Below are 21,888 nucleotides of genomic sequence, written 5' to 3'. Positions count from 1 at the left end.
GACTGATTCAAGCTTACGAAGCAGACAGAATGGATTCTTAAACTATGGAATTTCCGCGGTCGCAAAAGACATTTGTTCCATAACCATCAAACACATCAATGGCTTTTTTTTTCATTTTCTTTTAAGTAATTTCCACCGTGTTACCGTGTTGCCGTTGGCAAAATCTACTTTGCCTGCATCTCTGCAAAAATCTCCTTTGGAAAATGGAGCGGATGAAAAGATGTATGTCAAATTTCCGTGATAAAGACTCGTAAAATTTGCGAAATTACTTTTGAGGATTGTTAATTTGTGTTTACAAAGCAGGGGTAATATTTATCCAAGCACTTGACATTTTTTGAGTTGGCTAGGTAAGTAACGGTGATCGATAGGCGTTAAGACATCGTAAGAGGATTGAAACGGCCAGCTTGGAGACTAATCCGAGGCTAAGGTAAATAAGAAATGCATATTAATCCACCCTCTGGACAGCTATTGAGTTTCTATACATTTGTTTGGGGTTGCTTGCTTTCAGTAATCACGAGAAAGTCAAGCGACCCAAAGTCACAATTCAGTCCACCAGTTACAATGGGTATGGACCGCTGCGTTTGAGTAGAGTGAGTCTCTTCACTGGTATGAAAATAAAAGAGGATCAGTGAACTATATGTTCAAAGTTCGTTTAGGTAAAAAAGCATTGGCTCCCATAAGAGAATAAGATATCTCTCAGTTTCGAGGAATTTGAAATCGAGGAAAATCCGCTAAAATCCGCAAAAGATTAAAAGAGCCAATTTTTTATAATAGCACCAGATACCACTAGACAAATCTTCGCTTGCATGTGGTCCATTATCAAAATTCATTCTGAGTTTGCAATGAAGTTGTTCTTTCTCGCAAATGAATTTCATTGTATTTGACTTTCTCTGCGAAGCGTTACCCCGTCTGGATATCCCATAAGCCATCGCGAACCCCGCGATGAACCAGTTGCGCGCGCCTTTACTGACCAAGAGAAACGTCAATGTTTTTCAGTTAGAGGCTCAGCGAAGAGATATATTTCAAATTCCTCCGAACTAAGAGAACTAATCTTGCTCGATCACTTATAGGCAGCTATTATTTTGTTATCTAAACAAACTTTGAATATACAGGTAATTTAGTGTTAACAACTGAGTTGAAAACGTAAATTGACCACCGTTAAGAGTTTATGGCTGACGTTTCGAGCGTTAGCTCATCGTTAGAGCGATTGGAGGAATTGTGAGTTGTGTGTGGGTTTATATGCAGAAAATGGAGCTCTACTACTGGTGGGAATACAGTGACGAGAAAACAAGAATAAATCAGTTAAATGACAAGCGCTCGTCGATACCGTGGGAATTAAGAGTGCCGATTTGGAAGATAAATTTTTGTTCTAGTTTTTCGTTGTTTTCCAAACTGCTTAGATGTAGGGAAAGACCGCAAACTGCCATATGTTGTTAACACTAAATTACCCTGTTATACTCTCTCACCGACGCACTACCACAGTTTCTTTAGAAACTTACCCCCTTTATTCAATTGAATATATAGGTCGCCCAACACAAAATAAAAGTAGTTAAGAGATCGCATGAGCGAAAGCGGACGCGATCTCTTAACTACGTTTATTTTTGTGTCTATCTAAATGATGACTCACACCTCTACGAATAGAAAAATTATTCGTCGTCGTTGTTAATGACCTTCATGTCTTGCTTTGCGATACGCAGCGCGCACGGCGATGAACAGTTTGCGCGCGTGACCATTATGACGAAACTAAATACGTCATAAGAGAAACTGTGTAAACGCTCTTGTTATGGACTAGAAAGCTTGAACATCTTGCGATATGTCTAAAGAAAACAAAATGGGGAAAGAGAAATCGTTTGGCATACTGGACGCAGATTTTACCCTTCGCAAGTCAATTGAGGTAAATCTTTCTAAGGGGCTGTTAGCACGCACACTCCATGGTTTTTACGTTCAGTTCAACTTTCAGTTCAGTTAAACAGTTCAACTGACTAAGTTTCTTCGTTGCTGAATTAAACTTATTTATGGGCTTCATTGATAAAAAATATTAACCTAGAACTGCCAAAAGAATAAATATCGCACTTACAATTCATTATTTTATGTTATCCTTTTGTTAGGAGTATCGCTCGAAACTAAGTCAAGCATTCAGGTAAGTGAAGGAAAAATCCAATTCGTTATTAAAAGCCGAACACATATGGGGAGATTATATTCCTATATTCCTATACTTAATAAGAAGTTCTGAAATGGGAATGAGCGAGTACTATGATGTGTTTACTGTATTAACTTCTACAAATCGCATATTAGTTGGGAACATCCAGAACTGTTGCGCGAATTCTTCAACCTTGCCATTTGCTAGAAGTAGTCCCCGAACCATGACATTAAAGGAACCCGCAAAACACTATGATTTCCTGAACAGGAGAAGAAAGACAGGAACTCGATCTATCAGGTCTCCTACATCTGAGGAACTGGAAAACTAAGCTACTTGTCATAGTTCCCTGTCTTTCCGATGTAGGAATGAAAAATTCCCTTCGACTTCATATCTTACCCATTGTAGTTGACTAGTCTGTGTTTCTCATCGGCTGAGTTTTTAAAGTTAAAGTACTCTGCAACCTACTGTGTAACAGTACTTCTCCTGCATGTCTCGTTCAGCACTGGTTTCCCCGACGTTTCTTCAAGTTTCCTCAACAGGCCAGTCATAGTTTTGGTCGGAGAGAACAGGCCAAGGGCGTATCTTAGTAGGGGGAGGGGGCTGGGGCGCCCGTGACCCTTCCGTTTGTGAAGCATTCAGCCCCTAAAATTCAAGAGGGCGAAACACACAAATCCAAAAACTTTTCAGAGCGTAAATCTTTTCCACTGCCTTTCGCCGAAAGAAAACAAGCCTGCTAGGCAAAGCTGAGGAAAATCCTTCTTTACGCGTAAGGCGCGCGAAACTCGTAACCGTGTCCCCTTTTTTGAAAAACTTCTCAACAAAGCTACACCCTAAGGGAACTTTCTGAGAGTAAAGTGGCTTGCCTACGAAAACAAAACAGTGATTCAGCTGGGGCCCGAGTCCAAACGACTCACAACATCCCTAGTCCGTCACAATCTCCACTAGGCTGGGGCGTCTCCCACAACAGCTTATTAATACTTTTAAAATAATATTATTATTAAATATTAAAGAGACCTTTCTTTCCTTCTGTAGTAGCTCTGACAGTATAGCTGGAGAAAGCACTATGAGTAAACCGAAGTCGTTCGAAATAGGAAAAGCTCATTTTACTCTCGACAAACCGATTGAGGTATGCCTTCATTATTATTCGAAGCAGTTCTTTGGTTGTTCTTCCTTGGATTATACTTCAACTTCTTCTTCTAGTATATCTGGAGAACTTTATGTCGCATGATGTTAATTTTTGTCTTTTATTTTCCCTTAGCGATTTACCTCAATTCAAAGCCAAATCTCTAGGTGAGTCATAATAATATATAGATTTAACCAAGCCTAAAAGCGGAGTTCACATTTTTTTCTTCCCATACGTCTCAAGGGCACAACGCCTTGCCCCGGCCAGGACTAGAACCCGGGTCGTCCGACTCGGAGCCCAGTGAACGGACCACTGGACTACTGAACAAAGCCGTGGCGTTGGCGTGCCCGCGGTACATTTGACCACGCATGTTAAAAGTAGCACCTTGTACGGTCGTACATCCAAATTTTTTCGGCTTGATGGGTTACTACTATTTTGTATAATTATGGGGCTACGCTCTGCGAGCTCCGCTATAATTCAAAGTTTATAAATACCATAATATATATAATAATTATAGGTACTACTGATGGTAATTGACATAAAATTTAAACTGTACATCCGTGCTCCCCTCTGTTAGTAAAGCTCTACTCGTGTTCTATTACAAATGCTGCAGTCTCATTGGCTGGACTACTCGTTATCTAGTCCTTAATAGCCAGTGAGTTAGGTGACTAGCATGTGAGTGTGAATCATTTTTAAACACGAGTCTGTATATTTGTCAAGTTCTCAGCAAAAATTAAGTTTATATTAAAACCAAAATAATATATTCGTTAAAATGTTGGCTCATTTAGAGTGCCCTTTTCCGTAATGGCTTCCTGACAAATTTTCTTGGTTTCGTCTATTGATGTAAAAATTGATGCCGAAGAGTCCAAAGAAATTCAGATGCAGGGAAAAATTTTCCATTCAAGAGCAATAGTTTAAAATCTTCCCAGTTATTATCTTTTCCTTAAATATCCTGCAATAAATTAATTCCAGGCACATCTTTGAATAAACCCGCTGACTACTTTCCTTTGTGGGCAACCATAATCGGTTAACTATTTATTCTTCTCTTGATATCATACATTGTAGCACTGGAGTTGAAGCTAAAGGAGGCGGTAGGCTAAGAGCGGAACCACTGGACCTAGGCGCAGCACATTTCTCTCTTGACAAACCGATTGAGGTATGCCATTATTGTAGCTAATTGAGATTATTCAGTTGAAGCCTTTGCACAGCCTTTCCAAGTGTATGTCACGCATTGTGATACAGTTACCGTAGAGCACCGTCGCGTTTCATCTCGACCTATAGAACGGTTGCCAAGTAGCCTTCAGAACAGGTGTAAACATTTTAGCTTTTCTCAGGCGAACGGAGGCAAGCACCAGGCAAGCGCAAGTCGCGTTAAGAGAGGAGCGAAAAAAAAATTCATTTTTTTTCACCCTTCTCTCCTCGGGCGTAACTTGCATTCTGCGCTCGCTTTGTGCTTGCCTCCGCAACTACTCGACAACTACATGTACTCGGCGAGTAGCCGTGTACATGTAGTTGGGGTACAATGGCCCCTAGTTTTATAGCAGGGTAAGAAACAAATCAAAACAGAAAACCTGCTAACTGTGTATAAAGTATTTCACAGTTCCACGCAGGAAGAACCTAAGTTAATCCTTGGGTAGTAAAATCATGATTTCATGATCTGACGTCAATCAACACAGTAGAGTCAATCTTCTGTAAATCGCCCATTTTACAACTCTAGGCACTTCAGGTAAAATAGCTAATCAAGTACAATTTAGTGTTTAAATCAAATTCTTGTGTTTACTTTCTTGTAGAAGTTTGATTCCAACTACTTCCAAGCCTCTGGGTGAGCTAGAATGTAATTCAAAGTTTAAACAATGTTTGAGACCTGTTTGACCCGATGTCACTAATGTGGAGAGACAGTCATATCTCTTCTGACTTGTTTTTAGACAACGATTGTGGGAAAAAATTGAGCACTACTACATAGTCAGGAAAAAACAAAGGTTTCCATGAGGGCCGGTTATCGACAATCTATCACTGCCCAGAAGTCTCTTTTAGCAATGTCCGTGAAGCTTGCGAGGTGGCTCTTGTGGTTTGGTTTTTCCTTCAGGCCCCTTTTCCGGGCACAGCGCCTCTTACACAGTCGGAAATCGCTTATAGAAAAAGTCACTGAAACCCTTGAGTAAAAAACCTTTGGTTATGTGCACTTACATTTGAAAGGAGATTTGCGTAGGGACCTGGGGACCGCACTCATTTAGGCCTGAGCCTGATAAGTGCGACTTGGACGCCATGTTATGCTTTACTCTGTCGATTATAGAGGCTCTTGAACAGCAGATATTGAAAGAGATGGAAGGTGGACGTAACTACAAACGTTGTTCTTCGTCTGTTGCAGGTCTTCACAAGCAATACTCTCATATTCGTCAGATGAATTGATGATAAGAAGACTTTCATGGATACATGAAGAAGACAACCGTGAGGAAGACTCCTCTTCTTTTAGTGGACTAGGTATGTATCAACAGGCTGGCATGTTTGGCTTAAGGTAATTCCCCAGTATTGCACTGCGCATCCTGTACTACGCATTAAAATCACGTAATCCGACGAATAAGCGTGCGCACATTCTGAGAACACGGTATTGTCTTCAAACAATGGACCAAGTAAAGAGGTACGATGGTCTTTAGCTCGTGAACGAGCACGGTGACCTTTATTTTTCATTGCATAATTTTGGTGTGCAAATTATCTCCTTCAACTTAAAGAAATTAAAAAATACATGGAAGGGCAAAAAATATGGCCAAAGGCGAGGCTGGACACTCAAGTATTTAAATTATGAACCTGGAAGGAACGCCTCGAGGAGCGTTTTGAGTCGATGTCGTTAAAAATTGCGTTTCCCACAAATTAAGTATCAAATTGTTCCATATGCTGAAGACTTCAACCGATAAATTTTTTATCAAGGGTTACCTTGATAAAAACCCTGGCTTCCAGTACACGCATAAAAAAGATAATAACAGACCTCTGTCATGGAGGAAAGTTATACCAAAGGTAAACTCCTCTAAAAGTGAAATCTCGGGGTTTTTTTTTTTCAGTTTAAAAAAAAAAAATATTAGATAGCATAACGACCTCTTGACAGTACCGCAATCGTTTTTTTTTCTCTTTAATTACTTAGACTTGTTTTCCCCTCAACTCGTACAACCTACAAGAAATAGACCACCTCCCTCTAGAATACGCCGTCCAGCAAAACAAGTAACAGCAACCACAAGCACGGAAGAAATTACGACACAATTTAGTGGCTTAGAAGCTCGTGAGACAGCTGATCTAGGAAAGAAGCCGCTAAGAAATAGTAACACCAACTGCCAGTGACAATGTTAAACAATCGTCAAGTACCTGTATTTTTTTTTAACTTACATGGGTTTTTAACTTGTACACACCACAGAACAAGTGATTTATGTAAAATCATTACGTATATGAACACAAGCACTATCTTTTGGTTTAGTAAATGTAAGGAATTTTTTAAACGTCCTCGACTCTTCAATTGTGTTTCACGAAAAAAAAAAACCAAACAAAACAAAACAAAACATGCAAGCACACAAATAAATAAGGAAAAAACCCACCGAATAAATACGGCAAAAGACTTATAAAATACAGTTTTTGCACTACTGTTTTTAAGTTTCAGTGTAAACAAGTTTTATTACTTCAATTCTACGATTACAGCATTCTCTAAAAATTAGAATTGTCTACTTCAATTTTATCCACACTCAAATTAACTTTTACTGACTCAACTTGCAATTATTTGATTGCACTTGTGCATCACGATGAAGTGAACACGTCTCTAAGGAGTTCTGATACATCTTTGGCAAATTTTGTATCATCTGCGAAAAAAAAAGAGAAAAACGTTCATGGAAATCCGCTATCGCCTTTCGCATCCATTTTCCACTTAGTATAAGTAATAGCCGCGTGATTTTAAGTGCAATTCGGTGTTAGTAAACACGAGTAATTTTTTCCAAGACAGCGAAAATTTAATGAGCCCGTAGGATGAGTGTAATTTGTCAGTGCAAATTACACGAGAAATCATATCATTACTTATTCATAATTTACTCGAAAAAAACATCACAGAAAGTCAGAACAGACGAAATTTTGACGGCACAAGCGCTATTTGCAATTTACACTCGTGTTACAACTTTGCGCACGTGTTACACGAATAATGCACTCGGTTTCATCTAATCAGAAGCGCGTAATAGCGGAGCTCGCAGAGCGTAGCGCCATAATTATACAAAATAGTAGTAACCCATCAAACCGAAAAAATTTGGATGTACGACCGTACGACCAACCGTACAAGGTGCTACTTTTAGCATGCGCGGCCAACTGTACCACGGGCACTATCTTATAATCAGTCCTCTACACGGACACGAAGGAGTTGCGAATGAAAATCCATTAATATTACCACGCACTTTATCCATAGTAGGGGCTTTAGTTTTGTTGAAGAGACGTGCGGGAAAAAAAATGCAAGCTCTGCTTTTGGGCTTGCCTAAATCTGTATATTATTTCATGTACATTAGTAATCAAGATAATGAAGATTTCCACCGTACAACCAGTTTGCCTCCCGTCAACTGGGTTTTTTTTCAATTTAAGCTCTGTTTATTTCACTTCTGTTTGTATTTGCGACGTCCACATGTAGAACAGAGGTTCTCAGTTCGTCATAACAAATCTTTTTTTCTTTTTCCTTGTATTTCTATAGTTTTGTTTTACTTATCTATTTTTCAAATCGTTTATGATAATGAGGGATGGGCTACGGATTATGCTTCATTTCCTGACCCTGAACAAACAAACGAACCCAAAAACAAGCCACAAAAATGAGAAAAAATATTTAGGAAGCAAGACCCAAGAGGAAACGCCAAAGATTGCAGAACAGTATTAAGAAAAGATCAAACGAAGCGACAGGACGTGGAACTGTACGTAAGAGAGCGTCAGAGGTAAGTGATGGAAAAACAAACAAATGAAGGTGTAAATCACCAACTCACCACTATCTGCTAAAGCCATATCTTGTTCTAGTCGAAGTTTGGTCTGCGCACAGTGGAGAATCGCTTCCTCCACAGTGTCTTTACCAATCAGCCGATACACTGTCACCGATCTGTGAGGAGAATGTCGAAAATAAATCACACGAATCATAGCAGCGGAATGTTAATGGCCAACTAATTTTGCAGCGCAAAAGTCGCCATGAATACTCATTTGGTTCATTTTAGGGTATTATCAACAGAGTCGATATCGTAAAGACCACTATAAAGAGTTTTAAAGCTGACATTTCGAGCGTTAGCCCCTCGTCAGAGCAAATGTAGGACTTGTGGGTTGTACGTGTGTTTATATGTAGAAAATGGAGCTATGCTGTTGGTGTAAATATGGTGACTTATTTTTTTGGTTCATTTTACGTCGATTAAATGTTACATAAGCTTCGTTAGTTAATTGGCCATTTTATTTAAATTTGTTTTTAGACTTTCATGACAAGAAAAAAACGCACTATAAAATTTACTGTCATTGTGTTCAGAGACCAGTCATCTTTTATCGCTAGGAGAGGGATGAAGGATTTTTTTTTCAGGGGTGGGGTTGGGGGTCACATGATTTCAGGGGGAACGAAAGGGAATCAGTCATCGACAACAGAGTATAAAGGCAGGACTCTAAAAGAAAACTGACTTCCATTTATGCCAATGGGGGGGGGGGGGGGGAGGAAAGAGAATCATAAGATTATTATTTATCGTAGCACAACACATTTTCTACCTCACCTCACCTCACCTCGCCCCACCCCCACAGGCAACAAAAAATGGCCGGTCCAAAAGATCGAGAGGACCAACGGTAGAGCGTATCACTTTAACTCTCACCGATATTAGGTACCTGTTACTTTTGTATCACACCTTCTAAGCACGTCACCTTCATTAAAGGGACACAGATTGAAGGGCTTCTTTTTATAGTCCAAAGGGCGCCCCATGAATGAAGGGTCCAAGGAATTACTATATCTGCTATCTTAACGTACCTGGTTTGACCCACCCGATGGCACCGATCCTCCGCTTGTTTGTCATTGTACGGGTTAAAGTCAACGTCGTGCAAGATCACAACATTTGCTGCCGTTAGATTGATACCCAGGCCTCCTACAGATGAAGAAAAGACCTTGCATTATGATCGAAAATATGAAAAGCGGTTTGTTTAAGAGGATATGTCTATAGCCTGTTATAAACGAAGGTTAACTCTGATCTGTCGATTGGTTCATAACTACTGAAGTTTACAGCGGAAAACTGCAACTCCTCCTGGATGGAATGCCTGTCATTCGTGTAGTCTCCATCCTAATTCGCCGAACAGTTTTGCTGAAAAGAGATCATGATATGACCTCAACGTCTGACGCTGCCGACCATTCATGTTCTTTAATGGAATAGAGGAAGTGTAAGAGTGAAGCGTCTTTCCCAGGAACATAGGGAACACATAGGTCAACAACCCGGGTACCTCATGAACCCGAAATCACGCTTATTATCAGGCCGCCATATCATTTTAACTCGAAAGGGAAAAATCAATACTGAAAACTTAAAACTTTCCACTAGGCTCATCGCAGATTCGAAAAGTAAATGAAAGACAAACCTGCTTTGGTCGAAAGAAGAAAGACAAAGATATCCGGATCACCATTAAACTTGTCAATTAGGTTTTGCCTGTAGAAAGAAAACACAGGTGCATTGATTTACAATCGGATAAACTCGCAAGGAATGGAAAAATTGTAGGTCACATGATCTTGTCAAATCAGTAAATTAAGTGATTGTGTGACACGTTGCAATCAATTTCAAATCAAGAAATGAAGCAAACATAACATGCTTGGGCACTGGGATTATTCATAGTGAAGAGATCTGAAAAAAGAACAAAAAAAAAAAAGGCGGCTGCTATTGAGGCTGCATTTGCAATTTAGGTGGTATGGCGTCAGCTTTTTTTTATCGCCCCAACAGTAGTCTCCTTAGCGGCCGCTCTTTGGGCCTGTCCCTGAACGTTTTCTCCAAAAGAACCTTCCGCTAAGGAAGCAATGAGGTTAAAAAAACAACAACAACAACAACAAAACGGCTTTGAAGGGGGCTACCAGCTAAAGGCTGGACAGAAGATTACCTATCTACTACAGCCGTCTGTCCATCCAGTCTCAAGTAACGATGACGTCTGTCCGACAAATAGACCTCGATGATATCCATCACCATGGTAAACTGACTAAACAGCAACACACGGCAATTCTAAAAACACCAAAAGAACAAAACTGAACCAAAGAAGTCAAGGTTTGCTTAAACTAAACCTATAACAATTGCGTAATTCTTCACCGACACCCCATACGAGCAGCGGAGCTTCGAGCTTTTCCTCTCATTTTTCGCCCCAAATCTCTCGCGGCATTGCAGCTTATTCATGCAACCCTGACGCATAAAAGAGCACTCAAAACAGCTTGGTAGACGGGCTAGGAGCGAAGTGGTGTGTATCCCACAAAGCAAGCGAAAAAAAAACAACAAAAAAAAACCCTTCTTGAGCCGCGCTTACGGTAAACAACACGATTTACTTCTGATTTTGCTCATCAATCCTCGTACACCCAACGGAAAATAGAAGAATATCTCCTTTTCACACAAAATTCTGACACGCAAATTGCAAAAGTCAGTTACTGTCGCTTGTCGGTCGTGTAAGTTCACTAACGTTATTTCGCGCGCCCTTGAAAGTAGTTAGTGCCCAAGAAGCTAAAAAGAGACCGTGGAAACTGACAGAGTATACGTGTACTTAGAATTCCGGTCGATCACATATACGTTTGCACGACGTTGTATTCGAATACTTGACTAATTACATATAGCAGACAAATACAAACCTTTTCCTTTAATCCGGGTAATAGTGTATCTAAGTACTCAAATTTTCCTGATTTCATCAAAATTTCTTTATTAAGACAATGATCCGCCAAACTCTATAACGTTGAGCAAAAATCAAATCAAACCAAAAATCGAAATAACAAAACAAATACAAAAAAAAAAAAGCTGCAAGCAGGCGACCAACATAGACTAACTCATCATCTGTATGCGATAACCTGATATAACACCAAATTCTTTCAGTTCACGATTTACGCGAGCCATGGCGATTATCATTTGCATTATTTTTGCACCCGACAAACTAGAGGGGAGAATTTCTGAAATTAATAAAAAAAATTGGGAATTACAAAGTGAAAATTCTTGGGATCACATTACATGATCCAGAAGATCATCGTGTTCACCATAATTCTATCGGTCTCGCAAAATACCTTTTGTGACGCTGCAAAGAAACGCCCATGTACCATGCCATACATTGAAAGGATACAATTAGAAAGACGCAATTGCCTTTTCTTTTTGTAAAACAATTATCAAGAGAAGTGTTCTCTTGCATTGTACCTGTTCCTCTCGACAGAGACAATGTAGTTCAAAGTCAGACATCACTGTCATATCCTCGAAAACCAGATCCGGCTCAGAATCGCGGTGCACGGGGTCCTGGGAAATAATTAGATATATTTCTTATCGGTTTAAAATAGTGATTGCACACTTTCGCAGACTGTAGCATTAACATCGTTTCAATCCATGTACCACTTGATTTAGCAAACTAGAAAAATCTTTCGATTCTTAAAAATTTGTTTTCAACTTCAAAAAAAAGGGCTGTAACGTCAATGCGACAAACAGCGTCCTCGTCATCGTCATTAACCACTTAACGGATTGTTTTTTAAGTTTAAAAAAAAGTCCAAACCTTGCAGTATTTCTTTGCCATCTTCAGTAGTATGCTATCGTTGAAGTGATTACGTAGTAGAAGAGGATGATTGGCGGCCTTCCGAAGTAACATCAAAATATTGCTGTATTGTGAGCCGCCATCTGATGAGGAGAAAGAAAACATTGACCCTTTACATCTTAACATTAGTGTGCATTATCTCCATACTGTTCCCCACATATTTCTTAAGGTACTGACAAGGAGAATTTGTTTAACAATCAAGAGCTTCTTTAGTTGGTGATCAGTTCCTTTGTTCTCATGACCTTAATGTTTGATCCAGGGTTAATATTGAAAGGAGAAAATGGATCCTGCTCACTCTTAGCGCTAAAAAAATTTGTTTACCACACAAGTTAGGTTAATCATGTAGATGTTTTCTTCTTCATTATTCATAAAACGCCATGGCTTCAAATGTAACTCGATACTATTTATTCGCAAGTTTAGTTTGGTCGCATTCACATGAAAGTCAAACAGTAATAGTTCAAGGGCTTTAAAACCAAGGAACAGCTCCCTAGTCGCTATTACGTGGTTGGATATGATCAGGCGAAAAAAGTTGAAGGCTATGGTCATGTAAGCCTTTTCGCCCCCAGAAGCTAAACAAGAAATCGAAAACGGGTTCGTCCACTGTTTTTCTGTTCAGGGCTGTTCCTAAAGGAGAAGATAAGGCTTTGTAGAGGATAGCCTATATGTTAGCAAATATCTTTTGTACAACAGTTGTGCAGGTTGATGACGCTACCGACCCTTTAAAACACATAAGGCCTGCTCTTTGCAAGTCGTACTGACAAGCAGCACATAACTGTTTCAATTTTCGCACAATTTACTTGGAATTTCGTGAAGTTTCCGCTTTCGATATCCAATCACAACAGCGTTTTCAACGACTAAAGTTGTAACTTATGAAGCTCTGCGGTGACGTATTGTAGTTTAAATCTCTCCTGACGAAATTAAGGCCATTAAAAATGTACCTACAACCTTACCCGACTCCCTAAATTGTCTTGAACAGTTCACAAAGTTGTCGTTGTACACCTGACGCTGTTCTTCCGTCAAGTCCACCTTGACTACGAGATCGTGTTTGGCAGGAAGCTGTTGTAGAACCTTGAGAAGGACAATTAGTTATCAGAGCACAATTTCTCCTCCGAATGACGATGTAATTCAAGATATTGGGGAGAATAAAAGAAGTGGAAGGACAGAAAGGTCGAAGCAGATCCAAAGAAAAATCTGATTCAAGTCTCAATCTTAAGGCCCTAACCCCCACCCCCCTCCACCGGCGCGACGACAACTTCGACTATTTGTTCTTTCTGAAACGTTTCTACGAGGGTGTTGTCCTTGACACACAGTCGAGGTGTTGACAACAAGGGGAAGAGGCAAGTTGTTACTGTCTCGTTCCAATCCCATCTCAGACTGACACTTTCGCTTCTCGTCTCACAACCTTTGCCTCAAAAAGAGAGAGACAGAAAGCCAGACTGCATATCAGTGTAATGAGAAATGAATCATAAAACGGGGCTCAGATTAAGCGTATTTAACCAATATAAAAACCAAACAAACAAGAAAACAAAAGTATAGTTTTGACGCGTTTTCAATTTCAAGAATACTCACATCTTTCTTGAGCCTTCTTAGTACAAACGGTTTCATGATTCTTTTTGCCTGAGCAACTGTTGCTTTCTCGTAATTGCTCCCTGGTTTATCATTCTGTGAAAAACAGAACTTACACTTGGAAAACTGACGGCAATAAATAAGATCCCGATGGGACACTTTTTGATTAATAATAGTAATGGGACTGAGTGGAGTCCTCAATTTTTTTTTCAGGATAAGTGGTTGTTGCTATGGTTATTGTGATCTACTCTGTGATTGGTGAATTTAGCTGAGTGCACTTAGTATGATTGGCTGCTTCAACTATCCGATGACGGGTGTTCGATTACAGCCATCTGTCCAATTACAACCACACAATGCACCAATCAAATTTAAGGAAATTGTAACGGTTATGATTATGCGCCGCACCACAAAAACCAAAAAAATAATAACGGCTCGTTAGAACAAAGAAAAAGATCACATTGAAAAGAGCTGACCCGAGCATGCGTCTTAACAAAATTGTGAGTCGAGTTGCTAAGCCGTTTGTGCATAGAATTGTTCTAGAATTTTTTTCTGCGATGCACGAAATGGTCTGACACCGTCTTTAGTTAAGCCTTTACACCCTACTATCAGTATGCATATTTCCCATACTGTACTCAATACATTTTCTAAGGTGCTCACAGGGAGAATTTGGTTAACAATCAAGAGCCTCATTTGTTGGTGATCATTTCCTTCATTCTTGTGACCTTAATGTGTAATTCAGAATAATATTATGAGGAGAAATAAGATGCTGGCCAATTTTAGAAGTCAAAGGGTTTTCGTACCATTTTGCTGTTAGAAAAGAGCATCTTAATCCCCTGAACACTCTCACCAAACATGCTCGGCATCACAAAACTTAGCAGAGACATCAACTCCAACAAGTTGTTCTGTAGTGGTGTTCCTGTTAGAAGAAGCCGACGACGGGCCTATGCGATAAAAGACACAAAATGTGAAGCGTTACAATGTACATATATACTTTTCTTATGTACATTTTGACCATATATGATCTTGCTCTTCTTCGTGATCCGCGACCACGCGAAACGTGAAGAACTTGATTAAATAACCGCTATTCGTGATTTCAACACTTACTCCCCGTGATTTCAGCTCTCGATTTGTTAGGTTCTGTTTATGAAAGTCAGTGAAGACTATGAAAGCATGAACGCAACCATGGCATCGCTTTTAACTTCAATTTGCACGGTTCTAAATTAAAAAACATCAGACGGCCTCTCTAGGTTGTGCTTCTTGAAAAACCCCTCCAATGGTCTCTTACGCCAAGTACTCCAAGCCTACAGGATGAAATGTTCAGTTACTTTCTTCGTTTTTCGTTTTCTTGGAGAACTGAAACATGGGATCGAGAGATGTGCGTAAGCTCGACCGTTCACATTTGACCGAAAACGTGGTTGATGCAGCACTTTACCACAAAGTAAATGTGTACCCACCTTCATTTTCATAAGTCCCTGGTATCTCTGTGACTGCATGTTTTTCAACATATGCCCCTCGTCCAGTACTACGTAATTACAATTTAGTTTTCTTAAAAAGGAACGATCGTCTTTTGTACCAGTTGCGACTGTGTAGCTACAGAACACCAAACAAAAAAAAAAACATTAATTTCATTCCGATGAATGACAGTGGTATTGGACAGATAGCTGAAGACCAGAGCACAATTGGTTAAATAAAGTGCAAATAACGCTATCCAAGAGATAAATCGTTATTAAACGGAAATGAGTCAATAAAATGTTCTGTGCTATTCACTGAAAGAGATTTACCCAGCGGATAGCGCTATCCACCCTTCGATCAAACGGAGCCAGAGTTGTCCAGATATTTTTGAGTATCCGGCACAAATAGACAATAACGGACAAAGGTTAAAAATTAATTCAGATCAACAGAGATACTTCACTCCTTTGTCCAATTAAAGAGGCCGGCACTTCAGAAGCGAGTTGCGGCGAAAACGCCACGCACCGGCACTTCTAGAGAACACTACTTTAAACTTACGTCGTAATGAAAACATCAGGTTTTGGTTCTGCTAAATCCACCTCGCATTGCAACTTAAGTCTCTCTGCTTGACTCCCTAATTCATGATGGAATCAAGACCATTACAATAATAATTGTTGTGAATTATACGAGCGCTATTGTTGTAGTTTAAAAGAAAATCTGGCTACTGAACCCCCACATGCCGCTTGCCGGGTTGGCTGAGTCAAGGTAGAGAGGCTGCAAACCCCACGACAACGGTTTTAGAATAAGGTTTCCGTACGATGTGTAAAAGTTTCCGCAGGGTTCCAAAGGGTCTTCGAAAGCTTCTGAAGGGTCACAAAAGGTATCTGAAAGTTTCCGATGAGTTTCCCAAAATTCTTCGAAAATTTCCGAGAGTTTTCCGAGTTGTCTCTGAAAGTTTCCGAAGGATTCCAAAGGATTTCTGGAAGTTTCTGCGGGGTTTCTAAAGGGTTTTAAGAATGTCTCCCAAGGGTTTTATAAGGTTAGGTCAATCACGATAAAACTCAAAATCAAATGCAAATGAGGAATTTTCCTTAATTCTTACCATAATACAAAAAGAATTCTAATGATGGGCACCATTTCTTGGCTTCTCTGCCCCAATTATCTGCGATCATAAAAAAAGACCAAAAAAAGATCTACTTTTGTCAAAACCACTCAACTTGCAATTAGTTTAAATGCAAATCACATTGTGGCTTTGACACAAAAAAACTCTCGGAGTAAAAAAGGCAACAAAAAAACAGATAAGATATCGTCGTAAATAAAATAAGAGAGATGGTAACTTTTGAGCTCGGTAAAGAAACAGAGAAAGATGTTTATCGTATTGTTACGAGTGCGGGATGAAGATAAGATAGTTATAAGGTAAGATGTTCGTTACCAAGAGTTGATGCCGGAACAATAATCAAATGAGGGCCTTTCTCTCCAGATTCACACAAATAAGCTAGAAAAGCAATGGCTTGAACTGTCTTTCCGAGACCCTGAAACATGTAAATACTCATGTATCAAACACATGAACTGAAAGCAGACACAGATGTTATTACCGAGCAGCAACCATAACATTTACCATTTCATCTGCTAAAATTCCATTGACTCCCTGTTCATGCATCAGTACCAGCCAGTTAAGACTTGTCAACTGGTAGGGTTTCAGCTGAAGACTAACAAAAATGAAAATTTCATAAAACGTTGTCATGGATCTCAAATAAGACTGATTAATATCCACAAAAAAATGGGACTTGAGAAGCAAGTCTGGATAAGTGAGGTTTGACTGTATCAATAAACAAAAACAATGGCATAAAAAAGAAAAACAACAACCACTGAAACAAAGCTATCAGGCCACATGGTTGGGTTAGTAAACGACAGTAGTATATTACATGAACATCTAACAGTATGTGGATATTGTTACCTTCTATTTAATATTTTTGGTTGAGATGTTATCACAGCTCCTCTTTTACGATCTGAAGAATCACTCTTGCCAGCCTAAAGATAAAATGTTATTTCAGAAATTATACAAATCAATATTTTGATGCAAATTTATTTAACCCTTTACATCCTTACATCAGTGTGCAGAATCTCCACACTGTTTTCCATATATTTCCTAAGGTGCTGGCAAGGTTAATTTGTTTAACAATCAAGCGTCCCTTTTACTGGTGATCATTTCCTTTATTCTCAAGACCTTAACAAGTGATCAGGGGTGATATTGTAAGGATAAATTAGATGCTATGTCACTCTTAGGGTTCATCTACAGGTAACTCAAATATGCACAACTTACACTTAATCTTGAGTTAAGCATGTCTTGAATTTTGTTGGAGATGCTCTCACATTTGTTCATCAACTTCTCAACAGCTTTACGCTCTTCAAGCAGGCTTTGACAGTTGTCTATCAACTAAAAGACCAATTAACAATCACTGTCAAACTCGGAATACCATGAACACCTGAAATATGTGAGACTCAATATTGTTTTTATGTTATAACATATAGCATGAGAGATCAGGACATGTAAAAAAAATCACAAAACCCCAATTAAAATAAGGTTACTGCCTAAAGTTAGGACTTCTAGTGTCCGATTGGTGCATTTTCCACAACACAAGAACTTATCAGAAATATTTCTGTCGTGTATGTTTTTTACAACATGACCCAGATATTGATCAACTCTGTATCTCTATGTGGAAATATACTCTGACTTTGAAGTTATTCAGAATACTTAAAATCAAAATATGAAAAATCACCTCTGAAGATAAGTTCTTTGCAGAGTCCAGTTTGGAAACCTATAATAAACATCAAAATTAAGAAAATAAAATAGCAAAGAAAGGTGTCATAAAAATGTTATCTTATTTTCCAGCATATCAATTTCCAAAAGTCTTAAAGGAAACGAAACAAAACAATGATTTTCAGTTGGACATCATTTCCATACACAATACATCTTAAGCCTGTTTACATCAAAATATGCATTTTTTCCCCAAGCCTGGCTTTCCAGGTGGAGACTGTTGAATTTTAATCAGAAAGTATTCCAAACAGTGAAATCAAAAGAATACCCATGTGATAAGAACAAGAAGGTAACAAAGACTAATGGATATTTTAGTACAGATGTCAGGCTTAGGTTTCATTAAATGACATCATTATACCTCAGACCCATCACTCTGCACTTGGGTTTTATATGACATACATAAGCAAATCAATTATTTCCTTGGAGATAAAAATCTTCTCCAATATATACTGGCATATAGGTGGCAGTAACTGTTTTCTTACAAGATCTCTCCAAGAGTCAAATGGTCTCATTTTGATGATCTTTTCAGCCTTTTTCGAGGACAAACCAGGAACAGATGCCAGTTCTTGAAGAGAACAATCATTGAAAAACGATAAAATAGTAACTGTCTCCTCTTCACTGAAGCTGTCCTCCTCACTGTTGTCCCCAGCATCAATTTGACTGATATCTATGAAATCTGAAAATATTCAAAGAAGCTTTTGGACTCAATTTGTAACATCTCAAACATAGCTTGAACCTCTGAGCATTTGAAAGGCCAAAATAACTATTAATGGTACAGTCAAACCTTGACTATCAGAATTTTCTATTTTCAGGACTCACTTCTCTGGTCCCATTTTTTCACAAACAGTTTTAAGTCAAATTTGAGATCCATGAAAATTTTCCCCCATCAAACAAAGCCGATAAACTAAAACAACAATGACGCTATTTCAGTGATTTAGCTTCAAACAGTAATAGAATTAGTTTGATAGGTTGGCTCATTCAAATTCCCCCCCCCACCCTTCCTTGCCACAATTGCATTTGAATGCCCTACCCAGGCAAGGTCCAAATTCCCCATCCCCCAGCAACAGACAATGCTCAAATGCAGGTAGCTTGTGCAAAGGGGGGGAGGGAGGGATGTTGAAGCTTTGAATTGATCAGAGAATTATTATAAGTTATCATTGTGATACTTTTTGTGGATAATTAATCAGCTTTATGCAGTACACTGAGAAAACATAACAAACTGTGAAAACACATCATGAGTAATAACAACTTGGATAATCACAACTCACCAGTCAGAACAACATCACTATCTTCAGCTTCATCATCTGTTAAACAAACAACATCAGGAATTTCTGAAAAAAAAAAGAAAAAAGATAAATTATAATTGATAATGATAATGATTGTTATTATCCCATAAAAAAAGCAGTGCCACTAGACCTAAGTTTTACCAAGCTTGCACAATTTGAAAAGTCTTAAAAACATTATTAGAAAGAGAAGTGGTGGCCCTAAAGGTTGGGGTAAATGACTCTGCATTGGAACTGGGGTGGAATCAGTGATCTGGGTTAGAGTGTCAAGTGTTCCTGAGGAAGATAATAAAACCCTCAAAGTCTCTTTACAACCAAGAGTATAAATTTGGTACAAGTGAATTGCACATAGAAGCAAAACCTGGAGAAATGGATGGGGTAAACTCTGTTGCTGCATTTTAGAGAAACTATGTCAGGCTTTAGTAATTGATGTTAGTCTCTGGGTTTCCGTGCAAGCCTCAATGCAGGAAGGAGCAAGGTTGACAGTTTATAACCTCAGGCTTGTAATGCAGGGGACCTTGGTTTGAGACTTGCTTTGGCCTCCAGGGCCCAGTTGTAAAGAGGGCAGATAACACTGTCCAATGGATAAATCCCTATCCAGCAGGTAGGTGATAGCAAAAAGTATAGTATCCACCAGATAGAGATTTATCCAGTGGATAGCATTACCTGATCTGCAAACAACTGGGGCCAGATGACCCTCTTTTGCCAACTTCTCAAATAAACCCTGAACAATAACACTTTTCAACCCTTTCACTTGCAAGATCTCATTTAATTCTTCTTACTGTTTGCTATGCAATTCTTATGCTGCAAGCTTGGAGAATTTGGTATTGGATCAACTAAAAAAACTCTTCTAATTGCTTTTTTTCCTTATTCTCATCACTTATCATATTGATATGGTAAGGAGAAATTCTGTCTTGGTCACTTATGGCAGTTAAGGGTTAAGGTACCTGTACCAGTACATCTACATATGCTGACCTTGTTTCCCATCAGTCACATCTCTCCTAGAAGAGTTTTTTCTGGAGTTATGGCTGGTGTCAAGGTCTTCTAATTCCTCAGATTTGCGGGATCTTTTCTTGTCTTCATTGTTATCTTCATTATCTTCATCTTCCATAAAGTAATGTCTTTTTCTTTTATTCCCTGCTTCAAAACTCCTCTTCTCTAGAATTTTCAAACAAACACTTCAACTAATTAATACCTTAATTCAAAGCTAATTAATCAAATACTCCCAAAATTTGGGGATTGCACCAGATAAAGTTTTGTTGAGGCTGAACCAAAGCTAATGCTGGTCAGTGGTATTGCAGGTTGCTCCTGAATCTTAGATCTTAGGGGTGACACTTGACATTTTGCAAGGCTCACATTTTGCATTTGGCCACCTGTGTGTTAACATATAACTACTCTCGCTGCAGACTGAGACTGCTAGATGCCTGGCTGGCTCTATTAGACATCAATAAGTGGGGTATTTGAATCTGCATTTGAAGAGAAAAAAAATACCTGTCGGAGTATTACTTCAATGAGTCAATGGTACCATTTAATCAGGCAGTTGCATAGAAAAAAAATCACTTTTTTTTGAGACATGTTTAATCCTTCAACTCCCAAAAGTGATTAATGTATAACTTCTCCCTATAAAGTCCACACATCACCTAGAAAATGGTAATGAGGATATTCAAACTTATCAAGAAGTTATCTTGATCTTACACCAAATTCTTGTTATGTATTTAAAAGGAAATGTCTAGTTGCTAGAGGGGAGAATTAATAATCTGATCTTAGGAGTTAAAGGGTTCAAATCAAAGTTTAAACGTCCGACTTGTGCTACATAATATATCCAGAAAAGTAAAAGTCTCCTCACCATCCCCACCCCTATAAAAAATGGCCACAGCTTAATTTAAAAAACAATGGAATGTACAATGAATATCATGAGCTTTGTATACGGTTACATAATCTTAGCTCGAAGAATTGTTTAAAATAATTATCACTTTAAACACCAGAGGTTGATCTATGATTAAGTTGTCGCTACCTGGATTCATGTTTTCTTTTGAAGAAGAAGTTAAAGCTTCGACAATCTGTACCCGAGTTTCGCTTGTTAGAGAATCCATGACATCAACAAATTCTTGGCTAGCAAAAATTGTAGCGGTAAAACTTGGATCGTCTGCACATGATTCAAGTTCGTTATTTCCTTGATTGCTATCACAACTCGAGGGAGAGTCCCTTGATTTCCTTTCAGAACTCGAGCTATGTGCTGACTGCGAATTCAAAGTGAACTTAGTATTTGTGGATGCACATGGCTGATTAGAAATGCCGGTAGGATCGCGCCGAGAACATGTCGAAGGCTTTCGTTGATAGGAAAACTTGTCCAAATTAAATGCTGAAAGCGACATGTTTTCTACATTCCATCGCTCAATCCCGTTATTCCAATGTTTGATTTTCTCAGATGCAAGTTGAACCTGATTTTTTTTGAGCAGTTAGAACCGCCAAACCGCCAACGAAAATTAACGTCAACGGACGAGGACATCTGGGAACTAGCATAAGTCTCAGGTTACCGCGGTAAACTAAATTGGCGGGAAGAGACGGGAACAAAGAACCATAGAACCATTATAGACAAATCATTTCGATTCCCGAGTTGTTGTTGGATATCGTGAATATATGAAACAGTAAACTAAAGAGAAATGATGAAGATAATTGTAAAATTGTTATAGTTGTCTTTGTTTCTCGGGTTTATTTTCATTGTTGTTTCTCGGCGTCCAGTAGA

At 38.9% G+C, this 21,888-nt stretch overlaps 2 protein-coding genes across 2 annotated transcripts; one reads left to right on the top strand and one right to left on the bottom strand.

Annotated features, from left to right (window-relative positions):
- Positions 1-1,813: 1,813 nt before the first annotated feature.
- On the top strand, positions 1,814-6,596 carry LOC131793770 (uncharacterized). The gene is made up of 6 exons (XM_059111249.2): positions 1,814-1,894; positions 2,109-2,140; positions 3,173-3,266; positions 5,054-5,085; positions 5,632-5,744; positions 6,400-6,596. The coding sequence occupies exons 1-6, from the start codon at positions 1,814-1,816 to the stop codon at positions 6,591-6,593; spliced, it is 546 nt and encodes a 181-aa protein (XP_058967232.2). The 3' UTR covers positions 6,594-6,596.
- Positions 6,597-6,792: 196 nt separating this feature from the next.
- Positions 6,793-21,614, bottom strand: LOC131793623 (SWI/SNF-related matrix-associated actin-dependent regulator of chromatin subfamily A containing DEAD/H box 1). Its single transcript, XM_059111055.2, has 23 exons — positions 21,157-21,614; positions 20,118-20,300; positions 19,128-19,190; positions 18,342-18,535; positions 17,822-17,860; positions 17,365-17,478; positions 16,999-17,072; positions 16,660-16,750; positions 16,474-16,573; positions 16,144-16,203; positions 15,600-15,675; positions 15,047-15,182; positions 14,393-14,533; positions 13,596-13,688; positions 12,977-13,094; positions 11,988-12,109; positions 11,642-11,737; positions 11,092-11,184; positions 10,362-10,480; positions 9,852-9,919; positions 9,256-9,370; positions 8,252-8,361; positions 6,793-7,102 (listed from the first exon to the last, which is right to left on the bottom strand). The coding sequence occupies exons 1-23, from the start codon at positions 21,515-21,517 to the stop codon at positions 7,041-7,043; spliced, it is 2,628 nt and encodes an 875-aa protein (XP_058967038.2). The 5' UTR covers positions 21,518-21,614; the 3' UTR covers positions 6,793-7,040.
- Positions 21,615-21,888: the final 274 nt, after the last annotated feature.

The sequence above is a fragment of the Pocillopora verrucosa genome, chromosome 9 (genome assembly GCF_036669915.1).
Source record: "Pocillopora verrucosa isolate sample1 chromosome 9, ASM3666991v2, whole genome shotgun sequence".
In the NCBI taxonomy this organism is placed as follows: domain Eukaryota; kingdom Metazoa; phylum Cnidaria; class Anthozoa; order Scleractinia; family Pocilloporidae; genus Pocillopora; species Pocillopora verrucosa.
Note: the sequence above shows the minus strand (reverse complement) of the source record. Positions and strands in the feature narration are given on the sequence as shown.

What these genes read in the sequence shown, in the direction of transcription:
- LOC131793770 (XM_059111249.2), top strand. Translation starts at nt 1,814, where the DNA reads ATGTCTAAAGAAAACAAAATGGGGAAAGAGAAATCGTTTGGCATACTG. An exon ending in CCCTTCGCAAGTCAATTGAG is followed by an intron (nt 1,895 to 2,108) that starts GTAAATCTTTCT and finishes TCCTTTTGTTAG; the next exon opens with GAGTATCGCTCGAAACTAAG. An exon ending in AAACTAAGTCAAGCATTCAG is followed by an intron (nt 2,141 to 3,172) that starts GTAAGTGAAGGA and finishes TTCCTTCTGTAG; the next exon opens with TAGCTCTGACAGTATAGCTG.
- LOC131793623 (XM_059111055.2), bottom strand. Translation starts at nt 21,517, where the DNA reads ATGTCGCTTTCAGCATTTAATTTGGACAAGTTTTCCTATCAACGAAAG. An exon ending in CAGACGGCTGTAGTAGATAG is followed by an intron (nt 9,920 to 10,361) that starts GTAATCTTCTGT and finishes TTCTTTCTACAG; the next exon opens with GCAAAACCTAATTGACAAGT. An exon ending in CATCGGGTGGGTCAAACCAG is followed by an intron (nt 8,362 to 9,255) that starts GTACGTTAAGAT and finishes TTCTCCTCACAG; the next exon opens with ATCGGTGACAGTGTATCGGC.